Below are 20,848 nucleotides of genomic sequence, written 5' to 3'. Positions count from 1 at the left end.
ATCACAGCATTTTGGGAGGACGAAGCAGGCAGATCACTTGAGGTCAGGAGTTGGAGACCAGCCTGGCCAACATGGTGAAACCCCATCTCTACTAAAAAAAATAATAATAATACAAAAAATTAGCCAAGTGTGGTGGTATACACCTGTAATCCCAGCAACTCTGGAGGCTGAGACAGAATTACTTGAATCCGAGAGGTGGGGGTTGCACTGAGCCAAGATTGCACCACTGCACTCCAGCCTGGGCAACAGGGTGAGACTGTCTCAAAAAGGGGGGGAAAAATAGTGCCTGAAATAGATATTACCTAAGATTTCTACTATTTAAAGAAATAGTACTTCTCGGCTACTAGAACTAAATATATTCCTTTTGCTTTAAGACAAAGTTACATTCTAATCCATAATAGTCCCAAATAAATATGTCATTTTATAAGACTTTTTTTTTGAGAGCTGAAAAAAACTTTTTGAGATATGCTTTCTATGAGATGAAGGTTGTTTTTAAATGTGACTGTCACTTCAGTAGTAAATCAGAACTTATTGGATCAAAGTACTTAAATTCACGTGTTGAAAGTCAAACTGAACTAGAATAATTAATACATTTATTTCTGAATATTTGGAGATTTGCTACTCGGCTTTAGGATAATCATCTCACTGAGAGTACTCATCTTAACAATCTTTATACTATATGATCCAGAATAGTTATTTTGATAATTCTTACTTTTGGGTTGAAAATCAAATTCTAAACTTATCTTTTTTTCCAAAAGACAGTTTTCTTAAGGCTTGCATGTGTTCAGGAACGAAAAACAAATTTGCCAGTTTAAATAAAGATAGTTTTAAACTGATCAGAAAATCTGAAATTAAGTTTTATCGTAAATGGTGATTGCATATTTTTCTTTATATGCAAAATTAGTTCTCATGAATGTAGGAAATGGAAACATTCTGCCTACATTTGTGTTCAAGCTTATCCCTTTAATTGAGAGTGATTTAACATTGGCTACCTGAAAAAAAATCTTATTTTGAATAGATACCACATTATCAGTGGCTTTCCATTAGAAAAGAAAAATCCCTGAATTTGATAAAAGGCATCTTAGTACCTGGCTGGTGGAACCTCATTTGCAAGTAATTATACCCTTGATAAGAGTCTACAAACATGTCTTTAAGCTGCGTAAGTTAAAAGTAAATATTAAAAACCTATTCTAATAGAAAATTGGTTGAGATTTTAAAGTGCATAAAAAGCAAATGTTTTGCTTGTGTTTTTTGTTCATTCTTAACTATGCATCAATAAATGTAAATATGTGCAGATAACTTAAATATTTTTCAACTTAAACCTCACTTGGTTTTCCTTATTCAAAAACTACTTCATTTTATATACACCTAACAAATTATGAGTTCTCATGAATAATCATGATTGGTTAGGAATATACATAAACGATTTAATAGGAATTGTTAACTGAATCAGCTTATCTCCTCTCTCAACCAAGAGACTAGAAGGATTTAAATTCCAGCTGTGTGATCCTGAGTAAGTCATTTGGGGGTAATAAAACCCACCTCATAGAGTTTTGAGGAGCAAATATTTGTTTCAGGAGAAACGCTTATAGTTCCTACTAAATCCTAGGTGTCCAATTAAATGACACTTCAAGTTAACAAATCTAGTGGTCATTGTTCTGGCCTTGTCTGACTCTCTCAACAGTATTGGACACAGTTGATTACCCTCTTTTTTTGAAACGTTTTATTTCATCTCTTGGCTTCTGTGACACAGTGACTCTCTCACCTCACTAGCTATTTCTTCCAAGTCTTGAAAATCTGACCTCTCGAATCATGTGAGTTCCCTGGGGCTTGGTCCAGGGCTCTCTTCTCTTTCTATACCTAAGTCACAACATCCAGTCTCAAGTCTTTAACCATGACTTTAAATTCATTACTCTCTACTTTTAGCTCTAGCCTTCTAAGTTCTGTGCTCACATACACAACTGCCTATTTGATATCTCTACTTCAGTATTTATTTGAGTAGAATTTCTGAATCAGAACTCTTAGTTCCCTAGTCCTAAACTTCTCTTCTCCTAGTTTTTCTTATTATTTTAAGTGGCACCACAGTCTCCCATCTATTCAGTTTTCAAGTTCAAAATCTAGGAGTTATCTTTTAATTCTCTTTCCTCACTTTCCACATCCTATACATCAGCCAGTCATGGGAGTTCTGCCTCGTAGTGGTTCTTGAATTCACTTTCTTCTCTGCAGTTGTTTAGCCTCCATTATCTCTTACCTGGACTATTGCAGTAGCTTCCTAACAGGTGTTTCTTCTTCCATTCTTGGCACTCTCTAATTTACTTAACAATGGCAGGCACAATAATTTTTCTAAAAAGAAAATCAGAGAATTGAAAATTACAAATATGAAATAAATTTTATTTTGTTTCATAATTTCAAAAAAATACATTATATTTTGAAAGACTTTTAAAAGGCCTCATTTTATTAATTTTTAAAACTTGAGATGTTTTAAAACTTGTTATGTTTTTCATGATCATTATACTATAAAAAGAAATCTTAAAAAAGAACAAATTAATATTCAGAAGCAAAATAAAATTCATCTTAATAGGTGTGTAACACCACTGCATTAGAAGAATAGATATTAGCTAATAATTTTCCTTTCAATCCACAGTTCAGTGGATCTAGAACATTTTCATCACCCCAAAGAACTTAATGTTAATATGTTTGCTTTTACTCTTAAGTGTATCTTGGAAATTTTTCAGCTTGTAGAATTTGCTAGGCAACTGGAAATGCTGAGCTATCTATAGAAACTTATTTACGCCAAGTTTACAAATGTGTTAAAATGCATGCACATTTTTAGATTAATAGGATGTTTTATGACCCAGTTATATGTACACATTACAGTTTACTTTAAAAGAACACAAATACAGACAATTTGAGTCAGATTATGATGTACAGTGGTAGCAATAACATGAACAGTAACAGTAATACTGTACCAACAGTTATATATTAATGAATACTATAATACTGACAGCACAATATTAATTTATTTAGCATTTACTATAGGTAATCACTGTTTTCATTGTTATAAAAAATAAACACTAGATACGTAAACATTGAGATATATATTCTTTGTTTAAAAAACAGTCACAGAGATAGAATGAAATGAAGGGAATCTGACAAATTTACAGGGTTCGAGTGGGCAAAGGACAAAGAAAATAATTTTCTAATGTAGAAATATTTTGAATCTTTATGAAAGATGCATTCTTTTCATAATTACAATTGAAGATAAATTTCAAAGACTTATGCAAATCTGAATCGATGGTTTTAAGTAGGTTTTTGTTTCTTCAGTGTCATGGAACTAACAATAGCCTCATGGACCAGTAGAGGGCATGATCTTCCTATGGTAGACTTCAGTTTTCAAATGTCCTCTTAACGACATATTAAGCAAAATGTACTACTCCTTACTAAAAACATAGCCCCCCGGATGTCATTATAGAATTACTCTATTAATTTACTTTATTTTCTTAAATAAACATAAACAATCATAAACTCTCAGCACACTTCATTTTTACTTTTTGTCTTCTCTTTGTTTTGACTTTGAGCAGTCAACAGCAAATGGCTTCATTTGGAGGAGGCATTCCTCTGAAAGGATACACTAAATGCGTGGCAAATGCTGTTTATATCATGGAAAGTACCTAAAATGCTGACAAAGACATTTTCTTGATCTGCGTCCAGCCTTGAATTTAAAGTGAGAAAAGTGGGTTAAGCCTTTTGTATAAGCTACAAAATGTCATTTCAATGAACACAAAAGGATTGAATTTGTAGATATTAAGACTGAATTAAAAACTTACTTTTCAGATACGACGCTTCTCATATAAATTTCTGTAGGCCCTTACTATTATTCAGAACATCATAGGTTTTTTTGAAAAAAAATTTTGTAGATGCAAGATCTCACTGTGTTGCTTAGGCTTGTCTCAAACCCCTGGCCTCAAGCAATCCTCCAGCCTCTGCCTGCCAAACTTTTGGGATTACAGTTGTGAGCCATGGCGCCCAGCTAACATCATGTTTTAGAGTTTTGCCACCTAACAGAGAAATAACACCACCAAATCCAATATACCACAAACTAAATTATATATTTTTAAATCCTTATTTCTACTATTGCAGATATATTTCTGCTTTTACAGAATTTTGAAATGTATTATTCACTTATGATTTGGCAGTGACTGGTATATATTTCCCCCCTAGTTTAAGAAGCATCGCTCTTCTCATGCACATACCAACAACTTTGCAAAGTCTGTGGTCAACCTTGTGGATTCTGTAAGTATCCTGGTTTTCTTGAATTTGTGTGCCAAGATGGAACGGTTTATCTCTATTTGCTTACTTATACTTTAGGTATTTCTTGAACAAATTTAAAAATACAATCCTAAAGCTCATCTGGCTAAGTAATTATAGGATGGTCTGCTTCACAGAGTAGTGCTCTGAGAGTGTCAGAGGACTGAGTTATTCCCAGAATCTCAAAGATACATTAGCATTGCTTCTAAGTCGTGTCTGTACACTATTGCCACCAGACTATGGAGGACAAAAACAATGGAGAAAAAAACTAGCTACTGAAGGTCTCATTTACAATTATACTTGGCAAATGAGGCTTTTTCAAGAAACAACTGGGCTTTTCTTAAATAAATGGTGGTAACAGAGAAGAACAAATGGATTGAGGCAGAGTATGTTTGGAGAATGTAGGTAACACACACAAAAAATTTTAAGGACACAAATGTATTTTCTTAGTGTTCCCATTGGTGTGATGTTTCAGATTTGATTTCTAGATAATGGAAATAAGTGCAGTCCCCAAATAAAACTAATTCAAAATGATAAAATATATACCTCATTACAAAGACTTCTAACTGTACAGATCCTTAATACTGATGTGTTTTCCTCACTTATTTTGTGAATTACAGAAAATGGTTAAGATTTTCTTTCTTTTTCCTGCTTTAGGTTAGAACTCTATAGATACGAACATTATACAATATGTTGCAATGAATAATTCAGTTGACTAGTCAGAAATTAAATATAGAATACTACTTCATATGTTGTAAAGTGCTATTTTGCTCAGCTAAATATATTTTTATCTGGTATTCTATTGTGCGTTCCCTCTTAAATGGGAAAAAAAAATCCACCATTTTTTGTAAATTGCCAAATATCTAAATGATATTTATTTACTCCAAAGAGCTGCCTTCTTTTCTGCCTTTTAAGCAGTCCACAAACCTCCAATCATGTAAATACTCATATGTATGTTATGTGCCTGGTGGGCATAGCTGAGCAAAAGTATAACATGAATGGATGTGCATGGACTATGTCATATAGTGTTAGGATTGCTCTTCAGAGACAGTTTACACCCGGTTTATTAATTTTCTTTAATTTCAGCTCTTGTCATTTTCTCAGAGGAAAACCACAAGTGAATATGGAAAGGAGAATCTTAAACACATCTTTTCCCCTACAAAAGCTGTTTACTTGGTAGCATCTCTGAATTAGACATTTCAGCATGATTGAATAGAATCACGTCATGCAAAGTGTAATTTTTAACGTGAAGCTGACCACTAATTTTTAAAAGACATTACATTTAAGTTGTTTTTGTTGTAAAATCATTATATAATAGCTTCAATTTCATTTAGGCATAATGGTGTTCCCCTTCTTCAGTACATTCAAAGATCATCCATCCATTGTTTTATTAATTAGTTTGAAAATAGGGCAAAATGACAGCATTCATTAAAGTCTCTTAATTGTGTGAATTGTGTAGCTACTGGACCAAAAGTAGAGAAAGAGAGCAGAAAGGGAACGATTTAAATATTGTGGGTGATGCCACCCTGTGGTGAGGATGAGATGAATGATACAGATCTGCTCTTTTTTAGCCTCAGATCCTTGAGTTTTTCTCTCTCCCAGTGTTATTTTACTTTTCATATAATAGGATCTCCAAGGTCAAGCCAGCTATATTGTTTGGTGCTTATCTGGAGATTTAGTGGTCCTTTCCAATCCAGCAGGAATAAATGGTTGCACTGCACCTATTCAGAACTAGTGTATCAGGCTCCAACCTGTTATGCGCTGTGAGATTTGAAAGGGTGGTTTATTGAACCTTTTTTAAATTTATGTCCTTGCTTTCGAATCCTTACTGTCTTTCCCCTAGTGAGATGCCACGACAGTGAATGTATTGATCTGGGATCAAAATAACCCTATAGGAGAGTTGAAACCAAATTGTGTGATTGTTCTTTATTTTTGCTCTTGGAAAAAAGAAAGGAAAAGAAGATTCTCTATAATGGGCTAATGATGACCCCATGTTCTCCTCTCACCTCCCCCTTCCTGTCCTTCCACTGACTCTGACTCACTGATCGTGCATGTTTGACCCAGTGTTTTCCTCCTGCACCTGTCCTGTTGTATACCCTCAGATTTATAAGGAGCAGCTCAACACCAGGGTTGTCCTGGTGGCTGTAGAGACCTGGACTGAGAAGGATCAGATTGACATCACCACCAACCCTGTGCAGATGCTCCATGAGTTTTCAAAATACCGGCAGCGCATTAAGCAGCATGCTGATGCTGTGCACCTCATCTCGTATGTACTCATTTCAGCCTTTAGTGTTGTCTTTGGTTTGACATTTATCTTTATCCCTTTTTTGATTCAGTTAAGTTAAATATCAGAAAACAGTGACTTGAACAAGATTGCAGTGGGTTCCTTTGTCTGTTAGGTAAGAAGCGTGGAGTTAGGATATCCAGTGCTGGGATGCTGGTGGTTCTGTAGTCATAATATCTGACTTCAGAGCCCATAACTTCCATCCTCAAGGTCAGCTCACAATCTAGAATGCCTGCTGACCCTCCAGCCTTCGTTACTGGCAGTGGGAATGACATGCCTGAGAGAAGCGCAAAAGGGTACTCCTCCTCCCAAGCTGACTCCTGTAAAGCAGGTTTCCTGAAAGCTTGCACATGTCAGTTTCACTAGACATTTGCTAGATGGTAGTCACACGAGAGACTAGCAAATGTAGTCCTTTTAGATGAACCATTCAGTTGAGTTTCTACTACTAAGGAAAAAGCGTTCCATATTTTCTTTTTAATATAATAAGCTATTCTCTTCCCCAGTCATGACAAAGCTTTTATCAGGCAGTCCTTTAAGGTTCTGTCCTAGAATCAAACCAACCAAATGACTCCTTCCTTTCCTCCCACTGTTACCTTTTACTTCCTGTTTTTTCAGGCTTTCATCAGCAATTTATAATAACCAGCAATATTAATTCTTTTTAATCACTGCTAGATATTCTCTACTAGAAAAAAGTCAAGAGCTGTGTCTGTTTATCTTTGTGTTTTCAATTCCTGTGCTAGTACATGATGCTTAGTAGGTACTCAGTTGGTGCTTGCTCAACTGAAATTATTTAACAGAACAAATTTAAAGGTAATTATGTCATAAATTTTAAGGTATTTGAACTATAGTTTTTGATTTCTTGGAGGAGGATAGTTTGGGGGTGTTCCACATAGGAGGGCAAACATATTTTGGGAGAGTATGGAATGATGGTCACCACACTGGTTTCCTAATAGCACTGCTTTTTCTTAAGGCGGGTGACATTTCACTATAAGAGAAGCAGTCTGAGTTACTTTGGAGGTGTCTGTTCTCGCACAAGAGGAGTTGGTGTGAATGAGGTAAATTTTACCAATTTTCTTAAAGTAGAGCTTCGTCTTTGCATCTGTTCTCCTTTTTTTCTATGGCCCAGTTTACATCCTTTCTTGTGCTTGTTTAGAATGATGATGTGGCAAATGTAGCATGAGTGGCTTATGTTATTAATGTAGAACCCCATGTGGTCCTTTTGGTTCATAGTGACATATTTTGGTATCATAATGACAATTTTCTTATATATCAGGCAAATGCAGCTGAAGATTGGCCTAGAGATTTTTAGGCCTCTACAGATAGGTTATTAAGCTTTTATATGCTTATGAATCCTTCCCTGACTTCTTTTTGTTATAATGCTCCTCTGCCCATGTTAAATTTAACTCATTAAAATCAAAGGATTTCTGATACCAGTACTGTATCTTTTTTTCTCCCTATGTATATTTTTTCATCTTCATGCCTTCTATCTACCTATCTGTAGAATGAACTCAACACCTATTTCCTTAATCTCATTGTTTGGATTTTAATACTTTCAGTTTTATAAAGAAAATTCTTAACTGGCAACAGCACCCAAAAAGTATAGCCAATTATATCTAAACTCTTGCCAATAGTGAAGTATATTATATGAGGTTATCTCAATAGCCCACAATTAGCCTGGAATAATATTGGAGTATATTATACCATGTTATCCTAATAGCCCATTTAGTGGGAACCTCTCTTGACGTATTTTAGTAAGTTGAATTTATTCTTAGTTTGGTATAAGTTGAATTGGAGCACAGCCTGTGTGACTTGTATTTTATGTTTCAATGTGACAGCTTCAAATTCTGAGAGATACCACATAGTAAGAGGGGCTTTCTGCTTCTTGGGCCCAGTTGTAAGGAGGAGGTGAGAAGGAACATATGCCATCTTTAGATACTGACAGACTCTACTTAGGGAACTGAGAAGATTTGTGGTAACAATTAAGAAATAATAACTAGCTTTGTGCACTCTCTCAAATGTCTCCCACACACTTTCAACTCTGAAAAACAGTATGGTCTTCCAATGGCAGTGGCACAAGTATTATCGCAGAGCCTGGCTCAAAACCTTGGAATCCAATGGGAACCTTCTAGCAGAAAGCCAAGTATGTACATTGACCTTCTTACTCACTTTCATGTGCCATTCTGTCTGTATAATGCATGTCCAGTCAATAAATAAATATTCTTCATTCCAGTCATTGTAATTTAATTGTAGTATATCTCCTTCCTCTATTTTTACAAAATAAGCAACTTAAGGTGATTTTTAATCTGTTTAGGTTGGAAAAATTTCCCTTTCAAATCTGTAAAAGCATACCCAGTTTCTCCGAGGATGAGTCAGCTCTTTCTCACACTGCAGAATGTGGGAATGGGGGTGGGGAATACTCTCACGCTCTGGGTTCTAGTGGCTGAGCAGAGGCATAAGGTACCAGATTAAGCTCCATCACAAACTTAGTAAGATCACAGTTGGATTGGGAAACTGCTTAGATCTAGAGTCAAAGAGAGCTCATTTTTAAACTCTCATGAAATTTACCCACCTAGTCCTATCAGAAAAGTTGGAGAAAAAGACTCTCCAAGGAAAGACTCTGCCCCAGAGCCTTTTAAGCATGGGAATAGGAGGTAGAGGATAGAATTCTCCTCTAGTGGCCAGGCAGGTCCAAAAGGAGAACAAATAGGGCCACGCATCCTATCAGTAAAAAACATAGCCGTTGACTGTTAGGTGTCACTTTTTCATTAATTAGATTAGAGGTAGATAGAAAGACAGGCTAATTTTCTAGTAAGCAAAGGGTCTAGGGCTCACAATAATTTGAAGGGTGCATGAAAAATGTTAATTTCTTCTAAAATCAGTAAAATTCAACCGAGATTGTATTTATCTTTGTACCAACAGAGTGGTAAAATATACTTTTTAATATATTTTTTATGGCGGTGGGCAACAACCTGAAGCATACCTGTGGAGAGACCAATATGTTCACTCATATTATTCACTTAAGTCCCCTCATAGGTTTTGAAAATATGAGGCACTAGGAGTAAAGGTTTCACTTGCCACCCCACCTCCCCAGAAAAGAAAAGGACAAAATCTACCTTAATATCGTTCTATATTTTATATTCTTTTTTTATTAATGCATAATGTTCTGGAAAATTGAAACAAAATATATGTACACAGGCTTCTCAATTCCCTTTATGGGTACATTAAGATAGTCATCACAAGCGTCTGGTGGCGTTTCACAAATGCCCACAAACTTCCATTGATTATCTTGGTCAGAGTGTTTGCTTTCCCAGGAATCACCTAGTACACATTAAAGGAAGTATTTAGAGTTTCGCCATCTGGCATAAACACCTTAAAGCCAGAGAGGTATATGACCAGGTTTACGCCCTTGTTTATAAATCTTGAATCTGGGAAGAGACCAGTGCTAGAGTCAGCTGAGAGATGGTACTGAGTTGCATGGTGAAATAGAGTCAGAAGTAGAGTTAATTACTAATGCGTGCCATAGTTCCCTCCTTTCTAAAATTCTTTATTTCTTTGTGACTTGTTTGTTTAGATAGCTATATCATTGGTTCTAAACTTTAAGTTTAAAAAAATCCATTTGGAATTATATCTTTGAATATGCCTCTCTATATATAGGGGTATGTGTGTGTATATACAGAGAGATATATGTATACCTCTCTAGATAGATAGATAGATATAGATAAATATAGATCTAGATAGGTAGATACATAGATATATAGATAGATAGGTATAGAAAAGAGAAATAGGAAAAAAATTAATGAAGAGAAGAGCCCATCGCAATATCAATATGTCAGTCTCTGCTATCTAAGTTAAGTTATAATTGTTTTTAAGTGATTATGTACACTTCTGTTTTAGATTGCACTCTTTTACTAAACCTTTAGCATAGTGTTCATTCAAGTCTTTTGTTGATCCTCACTTTGACTCTAACACATTGAATTCTCTTCTCTAACTTCCAGTATTCTCTGTTAGAAAACTTCAGTGATGATCTGTTGTGTTGGTGCAACAGAGCTTTATACTTCACTGAGAGCACATAGGCACACTGTCTAGTGTGAACCCCACAACCACTCTGGGAGATAGACAAAAAGGTGTTATTTCCATTTTAGAGGTAGAAACACTGAGATCCAGGAAATGCTAAGTCACTCAGTTATGGGACTCTCTCATATGGCAGAACTAGGACCAGAACTCAGGCTTTCCAATTTGTAGACCAGGGTGCTTTTCACTAAACATTGGAACTAGGAACCTAATTGAGTTGTCAGAGTTACAAAAATGAAGAGAGGCACCATCTTATTTCTTGCCAGCTGTTTTCTTAGGAAGTGACCAATAATTCTGGAAAGAATAAGAAAATATTGATTTTAAAAAAGTAAATTTTGTTCTATAAGACTTCACATTCCATGTCTGTTTGCCTAACATGGAATTGGTAATAAAGAATTATTGTAGGAGTTGTAATATCAATTAAATATGCGACTTTCTTTGTTTCCTTTTTCTTCTGTTGCTTTTTTTATTTTGTTGGACTAGAATGTGACTGCACAGAATCCTGGGGTGGCTGCATCATGGAGGAAACAGGGTAAATTTTCATTATGTGTGCATTTGATATATGCCTTTTGCCAAAATTGCTGCATAGAATTAGAAACAAGGTCTCCCTGGTATTGGTCTTTTAGACTAAGCACAATATAAAATCAATAATTAAGTGTCTGATATTTTTAAACCGAAAGGGCTAATTTACTTTATATTTTAATTTTTTGTTTAAGATTGATGATAAAAGTAAATGTATTAACTTCTACTTCTTATTAACTCTTGAAGGAAGCACATTATTAAAGGCTTCTAACTTTAGTGGAGGCATTAATTTTTTAGTACACTTAGATTAAAAGCTGGTTGTCTACCTGAAGCAGTTAGTGAAAATCAATTTAGTCATCAATTTACATTTTAAGAAACTGGTAAATACATATGTTTACGGTAATATAAAGTTATACTATACTGTTTATAAATCAATAAAGCTTTTCTAAAATTAAGACAGGCTTATTGTGTCTAAATCAGGTCGACTTCTAGTGATAGGCATTTGAATATTCCCTCACTTTTCTTTTGTGAATACTTTGGGAACTAGCGCAGCTTCCCCAGACTGGTGTTGCTTCAGTGAACCAAGGCCTGGAAACATTGCCCTCTTTCATAGAGACCCCTGCCCCATGGGAGCCACTACCACCAGACCCCCTAAACCATAGACTACTCCTAGTAGAGAGGAGAGGTTTCCTTACCCATGTGCCTCTCTTGCTTTCTTTGCCACCAGACACCTGCTCAACACACAAACCATTTCTAGTCCTACCTCCATTCCTCTGAGCCCTGGTTGCCAGAGGCCCTTACCTACTTGCACAGAGCCTGTTTATTATTCTTTCACCAGTCCTACATAGGAGTCCAGGGTGGGAAGAGTGTGGGCATGAGGGTTTGCACAGTTGGTCATTATCCTTGCTACTTTAGAATGCAGTTCTAGAAATGGAATCTAAATGTGAAACCCTTAACTTCCACAGTTCCCTTACTATTGCTCCATAGTTTAGTAATTTATAGCTTAACCAGGCTTTTCTGGGGAGTACCATAAGAAGGTAATACCTATAATATTGGTTCTATAGGGAGATGTCTTCTGTCTTCTAAATTAATCTCTGAGTTTTTTACAGTGATTCTTCATAGGAGATATTATAATAAAATGTTTTAAAGTTAATATATATTTTCTCAAGAATACATTTCTATATAGTTTTTCTAAGAGGTTCCTAACAACAGTGGCAGGTTTTACCTACTATATAAACTACCTTCCTAACATCAGAAAGCATAAAATTACTGAATTACTTCCTAGAATAAGTGGCCTGTCACTCCTAAGTCAAGCACTGTTATATTCACACACTGTATTCCTGAGGAATAGGTGTGTGTGTGATTCAGCTTAACCACAACCATATGTATAATATTCCCCTGTGTTCTGACACAGAGGTATTAAATTTGATTAAGTAATTCACAGAGAGGCTCATTTTCTATTCCTGCTTAATAATGAATATCACCAAATAGTATTTGAAATTGAGAATAAAGAGCTTTTATTCATGGGAGCTTATCCCAATTCTCTTGTCACTGTGCATATACATGCTGAAAACATATGTACATATACAAGTATGATCTAACACAGCTCTTTAGGGTTTCCTTGTTTACCTGAATTGCATTGTTGGCCTGAATGATATAGTCTTCAATAAACTGGCCCTAGTAGCTTCATGAGCTCCTTTTATTTAGAACAGAGGCAAAAAAAAAATGCTTGACTTTAATGAGACATATCAAATAAAAATCAACAAACTTTAAAATACAGCCTATCTATGTGAAGAGGTTTTGTAGTGAGCTTTTTAAAAACCATTTCTAGCCTGGTCACAAAAGGGCTTTTTGCTGAGGAGGATTTAACATTGCCCCCAAATCTTTGATTTTCTTTGAATTTCCATCTCTGCAAACTCCACCACACATACTTAAGTTGCAATTTGAACATAAGTGCCTTGTCAAAATTTGTGTAGATTCGTTTGGATCCAAAGTGAACATTTCGTTCCAATTTAGGTGTTTTCGTTTTTTTATCTGATGATTGCTTTTGGTAAATTATTTACATAGTTCATTCTTTGTTTTCTCAGGGTGTCCCATTCTCGAAAATTTTCAAAGTGCAGCATTTTGGAATATAGAGACTTTTTACAGAGAGGGGGTGGAGCTTGCCTTTTCAATAGGCCAACAAAGGTTAGTAACTTAGAAAATGTACTAAGAAAGTATATTATTTCTCTAGTGTTTAACAATGGAATAGTGCTGGATATCAGATGTCTGTCTTGGAAGGCAGGTATTTTTGTCAATCAGATTAATATTTAGTTATAAAAGGCCTTATCATGTTAAAAATTGAGTCCTCGGGCCGGGTGCGGTGGCTCATGCCTGTAATCCCAGCACTTTGGGAGGCCGAGGCGGGTGGATCATGAGGTCAAGAGATCGAGACTATCCTGGTCAACATGGTGAAACCCCATCTCTACTAACAATACAAAAAATTAGCTGGGCATTGTGGCACGTGCCTGTAATCCCAGCTGCTCAGGAGGCTGAGGCAGGAGAATTGCGTGAACCTAGGAGGCAGAGGTTGTGGTGAGCCGAGATCGCGCCATTGCACTCCAGCCTGGGTAACGAGTGAAACTCCGTCTCAAATAAAAAAAAAAAAAATTGAGTCCTATTTAAATGAATGACAAAGCCATAGATTCAGTGTTCTCTGTTTCTGGTTTTTCAGTGCTAGCTAGAACTCCCAAATCCTCCCTTCCAAAAAGCAAACAGTTCTTCAATTATAATTTTGAGATTTTGTTGTTAAGGTTTTCACTCTGCTGCTAAGAGATGGTGAGTTAAATTAAGATAAAATATTATTTTAACCAATTTCTCTGATAAAAATTCCATTTCTCCTTGACATTCTTTCTAGGGACAAGTATTAGTTCATTTTCACCCTGCTATAAAGATACTACCTCAAACTGGGTAATTTATAGACAGAAGAGTTTTAACTGACTCACAGTTTCACATGGCTGGGGAGGCCTCAGGAAACTTAGAATCATGGTAGAAGGTAAAGGGGAAGCAGTTACCTTCCTCACAAGGTGGCCAGAGAGAGAGAAAGAGCATGAGGAAGTGCCACACTTTAAAACCATCAGCTCTAGTGAGACTCACTCATTCTCATGAGACCTGCATGGAGGAAACCACCCCCATGATTCAGTCCCTCCCACCAGGTAGGTCCCTTCCTCAACAGTGGGGATTAGAACTCAAGATGAGATTTGGTTGGGAACGCAGAGCCAAACCGTGACAGGGCCTAACTAATTTCTGGACTGTTTTTTTTTTTTTTTTTTTTGAGTGATTTGTCCTCCTGAAACATTAGTTCCTTATGAATATCAGCCAGCCAAAAAAATTACCCAAGGTATTTATGGATACCATAAATACACATATGTGTTTTGTTTGTTTGTTTTTGAGACAGAATTTCACTCTTTTTCCAGGCTGGAGTACAGTGGCACAATCTTGGCTCACTGCAACCTCCACCTCCCAAGTTCAAGTGATTCTCCTGCCTCAGCCTCCCGAGTGGCTGGGACTACAGGTGTCTGCCACCATGCCCAGCTAGTTTTTTGTATTTTAGCAGAGACGGGGTTTCACCATGTTGGCCAGATTGGTTTCGATCTCCTGACCTTGTGAATAACCTGCCTTGGCTTCCCAAAGTGCTGGAATTACAGATGTGAGCCACTGTACCCGGCCAAATACACATATGTATTTATAATATATTGTCTGTTTACCTGGGGAGGTCCACATTGCCAATTGGCATTTCATCAAACTTTGTGTATACAGTGTCACAATCCTTTATTCACATAGTCTTAATTCAGAAAACTGAAAATTTTCAGAAGTTTTTATGTTTGTAGAAAACACATTTGACAGTAAAACTTGCCCTAAACTGAAAATATTTATACCTCATAAGGTAAATATTCATAAGTCTTGCTGCAGAAATATTAACTGATTGTAGGGTGTGTCCCAGGCCCCTCAGGACTGTTACATAGAATACAGTAAATGCATCATACTTCTCTAAACTTCAGCAAAGCCGGAAGTCTCAAACTCACCAGCTTTGCATAAATAGGGGCTGTGGACCTGCAGTAGCATGTTTGGAAATGAAGTTGCTCAACAGGCAAAAAGATAGGATCAGTGCTAATCTGCAGATGGTATAGAAATCCTAACATGGCAAATTTCGTATTTCTTTTTAAAATACTACTTCATGAGTCAAATATAGCTCATTGCTATGCAAAATGTTTAATACTGTGCAAATTGATAGAGCAGCAAAATAATGTTAACCTTTTTTAAACAAAATCAGTAACTAATGTGGTAACTGACAGGATAATTAATTCACTAACCCATAATTAAATGACACTACTATAGTCACGAGATGATCGCTTAAAGCCTGACATCTGTGTAAAATCTCAGTATGGCTGTGGAAAAAGAAACAGGACTTTTAAAGTGACCTTGCATAAAGTTAGTTGCCTGCCTTTCATAGCATTGATCTCAATGCAAGAGAAATCCAAAAGCTTCAAAGTGTTCAAAATGGGTGAAATAAGTAATAATGAATGAATGTGAGCTGCTGGCATTTTTGAATTGCAGTGTAGATGGCTAATTTTACCCACCTTGCAGTTCACCAGCTAATTATAAGCATCATGCCTGAGGAAACAACTCTCATTTATTTGGAAGGGTTCAGGTCTAGCATATGCATAAGGGTCCATCGTGGATTTCTGAAATTGCCTATGAGTTAGGAGAAAATTATTTCAATAACTTGGAAATGATATAAAAATAACTATAAATCATCTATTTTTAAAGTTAGTAAATATGGAATTATGTTTTTTTAAACTACATAGAACAATGGTTAATAAACAACTATGGATTCCAGTGGAATAGTTTATATGTATATATCAAAGAACCGACTTTTCCCCCAAGTGTTTTGAATGTATGTATATGCATGTGTTGTGTGTGTGTGTGTTATTTTTACATTATACGTGTGCATATTTTCTGTGCTTTGGAACTCTTCCTCATTGCCATGTTTTCCACATGGCTGGAGATCGTGACCCATCTCAGGATGAAGGCAGAGTCCCAAAAAAGAAAGAATGAGGAGCCTGGTATGAAGTGCTGCCCATGTTCTAATCAGCCCTTATCTTTTCCATTTTCTCTTGCCTCCTGATCAAAATAACACAGAGATGCGCAATGTTGCTTTTACTCATAGGACTTTTCCACAAGGAGAGTCCTACCCAAGTAGTCTGGAAACCTTTACTTCTCATAATAGTTTTGCCTTTCTGAAAGTGGAAGGAGGATCAGTTCTTTCTCAGGTGAATTTAGTGGAAGGCAACCCTTCCTTGAGGTGTGTTCAGCTGCTGGGGATGGAGCCTGTTACTCCCTCTCATATTCAGGGCTCAGAGCATTTGGGTTGGAATGTGCTGCTCCAGCCTTCATTTAAGGTGTAAAGATTATGCCCAGAGAAATCCTGCCCCACTCCCTGCCACCCCCGGAAGTACACATGCTTTTCTTAAACAGTCAATTACCTTTACAGTTGCTCTATGATATAGTTTATCTGGCAAGCAAGTTCATGACACCAGTAGAGTAGATTATTCTAGAAATTGTACTCTTCTATTGCCCTAGGAATGACTGAGAGATTTCTATATATCCATACATGTGTCTTATGCTTTCAGACACTTGAGATTTCTTTTCAGTGAGAATGATGGGCTTGAATTTCTAGCAACATTTTTTTCCTCTAAGTTTACTTGCATTTACTTGATTGTGCATGTCACATTTGGCTATGACTGAAGCATATTTATCTTTTTGACAGTTTTTATGGCTCCTTAGCTGTCTTGAGACAAATCAGCAAATTAGGTATCTGTGAGTCTTATTAGCAATGCATTTTAGCTCCATTAGCAAATATGAAAAGTGATCTATTCCTCTTGACAGCTTATCTCCATAAAAAGTAACTCTAATGCTAGAGGTCATCTCCGGAGCCACGGCAAGAGAATCCCCCAAGAGATATTGCCCCATTTCAGATATATATTTTTAAGTGTTATTAATAAATGAACAGTATTTCCCACACAGTCATTATTTATAAGATGCCTTAGCAAGAGATCATAGAAGAATATCACATGGTAGCTGATTATAGGGCCCCTTGTATGTGGCCTGGTTGGTATGTTGATTTTTCTGTGATAAATTGAAACATTTTTCCCTTCTCTCCCTAATCTCTTTAGTTATTTGAGCCCACAGAATGTGGAAATGGATATGTGGAAGCTGGGGAGGAGTGTGATTGTGGTTTTCATGTGGTAGGTATAAGAAACCTTCTCTACTTACAGCATAGATCTTACTTGGTGAAAACAGGAATAGCGTTTGTGAGAGGGCAGCACATTCATTGTGGTCTTACTGCTTTTCTTTCTCATCTCTCTGATCAGTGCTTAATTCAGCTCAGACCCGTTAGAATTAGTTATATGGCCTTGTCTGAGAAAACCTAATGGATTCTTCTAATTAAATTCCCTACCTCTTAAAAATTTATAGCTCATATTCATCTCAGATAAGTTGTACCAAATCATAAAACATTCTTTCCATGTTGTATATTATTTTTATCTTTATAAAATAGATTGAGTATTAGAATGTAGTGGAGCTAATCAGAGGACAGTTGCCTGCTAAAAATATAAGCTTTCTCTTTGGTATTGAAGTCCTTTCATAGAAGATCTTACTTTGCTGAGAAGTATGGCAGGAAGGATTCTATCCTTGTTTAAAGTGATTAATTCTTTCCCAGAATATTTGCTTACTATTGTATAAATGTACTCATTTAGAATATGCATGCCACGTATGGAGAGAATATGAATGGCGGGCAGGTAAGGCTCTTCGCTTACTCACATGAAGTGTTTTTTCTAGGAATGCTATGGATTGTGCTGTAAGAAATGTTCCCTCTCCAATGGGGCTCACTGCAGTGACGGGCCCTGCTGTAACAATACCTCATGTCTTGTGAGTTTTCTGACAGTTTCATCTTTCTTTTAATTGACAGATTATTCAGATATCTCAGTGTGTACACTTAGCATTTGAATAGCTTGTTACAAATTTCTTGGGTGCAGTGTGCATATTAGCCCGACAGTTTTATAGAATCAGTAAGTCTCAAATCCTGTGGGCCACACATTTCTCTCTCCTGTTATTCACTACCAACCATCTTATCCTCCAATGCCTCATTAATAAAATTACCTAAACTCCTTCCAAAAGAGTTGCCCTACTAACACAGATGAAATCCAAGTTAAATTGTTTTGTAGAGGAGGGCCAGTTTCTGCGGTCTTTTTAATAATATGGCCTACTTATAACATTTTTCTTCAAAACTTGCCCTAATTTATTTTAGACTTGAACATAAAAGCTGGTGCTCATATTTTCCCATTGAGCTTTTAAAATCCCCTGTAAAGGCAAGAAAGTGAGACAGGAAAGTAACATATGAATGCATCCTCATATGTGTATGTACACAGTTTGTGTGTGTGTGGACATATACAGTCTTCCATCTACAGAGACCACCAGTTAATTTTGAAAAGTCATTTTAATCTTCCCATTTCTCATATACACAACCTCTAATATTCCTTATAACCATAGAGTTACATAATTTTATTATTTTCTCAATGTTAAAAGGCATTATGCATTATGGTATTTAGAAGATTCTAGTTTAGTTTCTCCTTGCTTCATGTTCCCAACCAGATTATAAATTGATTAAGAGTAATGGCCTCTTTCCTTCACCTTTTACCCACACCCTCCTCAAGTAAAACAGTTTGTATAGAACAGGCATTCCCTGGGGTTACTAAAGGTAATTCATATGAATTTATTAAAATTTGATTGTCTGTATTTAGCAAAAACAATTTTAATATCTATGCTAATAGGTTATTTAATGAAGGTTGTGTATATATATGAATTCTTCAGAGAGATCTTAAATGTTTATATTATAGTGTTTTGCTATTTTGTCTTAAGCCAAATCAGAATTTCTTCTTTAGGTGATTTTCATCACACTGTTTTCTGAAAATAGTTCTCTGAGACAGTGGGTTTTGAAATCTGAACATTTAAAGCTTTGGTTGATGATTCATCTTTAGTATAGAGGGTAGCATCTGGGCCTTGTTTCTATTCTGCAATAGGGTATTCTGTCTTGCTAATTCTTAAAGAGTTTGGTGATAATTATGCGAGAGTACAGGCATTGTTGGTGAGTCTAAGAATGTTATAATAACTCTCTGAAATATTATGTAATCCTAACTCTTAATATTCAATTTTGATTTACAGTTTCAGCCACGAGGGTATGAATGTCGAGATGCTGTGAACGAGTGTGATATTACTGAATATTGTACTGGAGACTCTGGCCAGGTATGGCACACTGAGTTTTCGGTAATACATTTTACTTGTAAGTACAGGATGAGTATTCCTTATTCACCATGCTTGGGAGCAGAAGTGTTTCAGATTTAAGATTTTTGGGGTTTTGGAATATTTGCATATTCATAATGAGATATCTTGAGGATGGGACTCAAGTCTAAACATGAAAGTCATTGATGTTTCGTTATCACTTTATACACATCACCTGAAGGTAATTTTATGTAATATTTTAAGTAATTTTGTGTATTAAACAAAGTTTGTGCACACTGAACCATCAGAAAGCAAAGATATCACTATCTCCGCCACCCACATGGACCAGTAGTTCTATGGTATCACCATCATTCCTGACTCTGAATCTGTATGTTACCAATAACCAGTTATTCTTGTGTACTTATTCACACTTAAGTACTTAACAGTAAAAAAAAAAAAAAAAAAAAAAATTGACATATCATTAAGACATTGAAAAAATAATGTGTTCATGGTAACCAAGCAGCACGGTAGCATCACCCAAATACTATATCAGCTGTTGAAAAACAGCAAAAAAGAAAATTGCAGGGTTTCAGCCACTACTTATGATGCAGTGTTTTCAATCTTTCAAAAGGTTACTATATACTGCGTTTTATTTTATTTTATTTATTTGAGAATAAACATCAGAAACAGTTGAGGGACCAGGAAGTGGGTCCTCTAAGGATAAAGGGATTTTCTGCTGGATGGGTTTTTAAAATGTTTCCTCCAGAGTCATCTGCCTCATTAACAGAGTTTTTGTCTTAGAAGTCTCTCTTTGACTTTGTTAGGTTGGTGCAAAAGTAATTACGGTTTTTACCATCAAAAGCAATGGCAAAAACCACAATTACTTTTGCACCAACCTAACATAAACTGGCATGATGTCTTGTTCTGTTATGAATGCACACTTGCTCTAGTTCTTCCGTAAGCCCATCATACACTTTCACCATATGTCCACAGGCACTTCTGTAGCGTTAATGACGTCATCTTCATCATCACATCAATGCTCAAAAAGTTTCAGATTTTGGAGCATTTCAGATCTTGGATTTTTTGATTAGGGATTCTCATTCAACCTGGCTCAACCTGTACATATTCTGAAGTTTTCAGTATAGATTACATATGTGAATATGCTTTGGTTCCTTTGTTTTATGTTTTTTTTTTGCTTGGTTTTCTGATTATTTCTAGCTCTTCACCATACCTTTATTTTAGGAAAGTTTGGTGTAGTTTTCTTTTTTTGTTGGGGGGACGGACCTAAATCTCTTTTTCTTCCTAATTTCTCCTTATAATTAGTTCTCTTTATTATGATTTATA

General features: G+C 36.0%; 1 protein-coding gene across 4 annotated transcripts in view; it reads left to right on the top strand.

Annotated features, from left to right (window-relative positions):
* Positions 1-20,848, top strand: part of ADAM23 (ADAM metallopeptidase domain 23) — a 190,703-nt gene that overhangs the window by 122,047 nt on the left and 47,808 nt on the right. For all 4 annotated transcript variants that reach the window (XM_012446320.2, XM_012446321.2, XM_012446322.2 and 1 more), the window contains exons 10-18: positions 4,222-4,293; positions 6,411-6,574; positions 7,563-7,647; positions 8,642-8,732; positions 11,147-11,195; positions 13,273-13,372; positions 17,401-17,472; positions 18,065-18,154; positions 19,448-19,528. In XM_012446320.2, the coding sequence (XP_012301743.1) occupies positions 4,222-4,293; positions 6,411-6,574; positions 7,563-7,647; positions 8,642-8,732; positions 11,147-11,195; positions 13,273-13,372; positions 17,401-17,472; positions 18,065-18,154; positions 19,448-19,528 (804 nt within the window). The remainder of the gene's footprint in view (positions 1-4,221; positions 4,294-6,410; positions 6,575-7,562; positions 7,648-8,641; positions 8,733-11,146; positions 11,196-13,272; positions 13,373-17,400; positions 17,473-18,064; positions 18,155-19,447; positions 19,529-20,848) is intronic.

This window comes from Aotus nancymaae, unplaced genomic scaffold, assembly GCF_030222135.1.
Source record: "Aotus nancymaae isolate 86718 unplaced genomic scaffold, 86718_ANA_hifiasm-v0.15.2.pri h1tg000008l, whole genome shotgun sequence".
Taxonomy (NCBI): domain Eukaryota; kingdom Metazoa; phylum Chordata; class Mammalia; order Primates; family Aotidae; genus Aotus; species Aotus nancymaae.
Note: the sequence above shows the minus strand (reverse complement) of the source record. Positions and strands in the feature narration are given on the sequence as shown.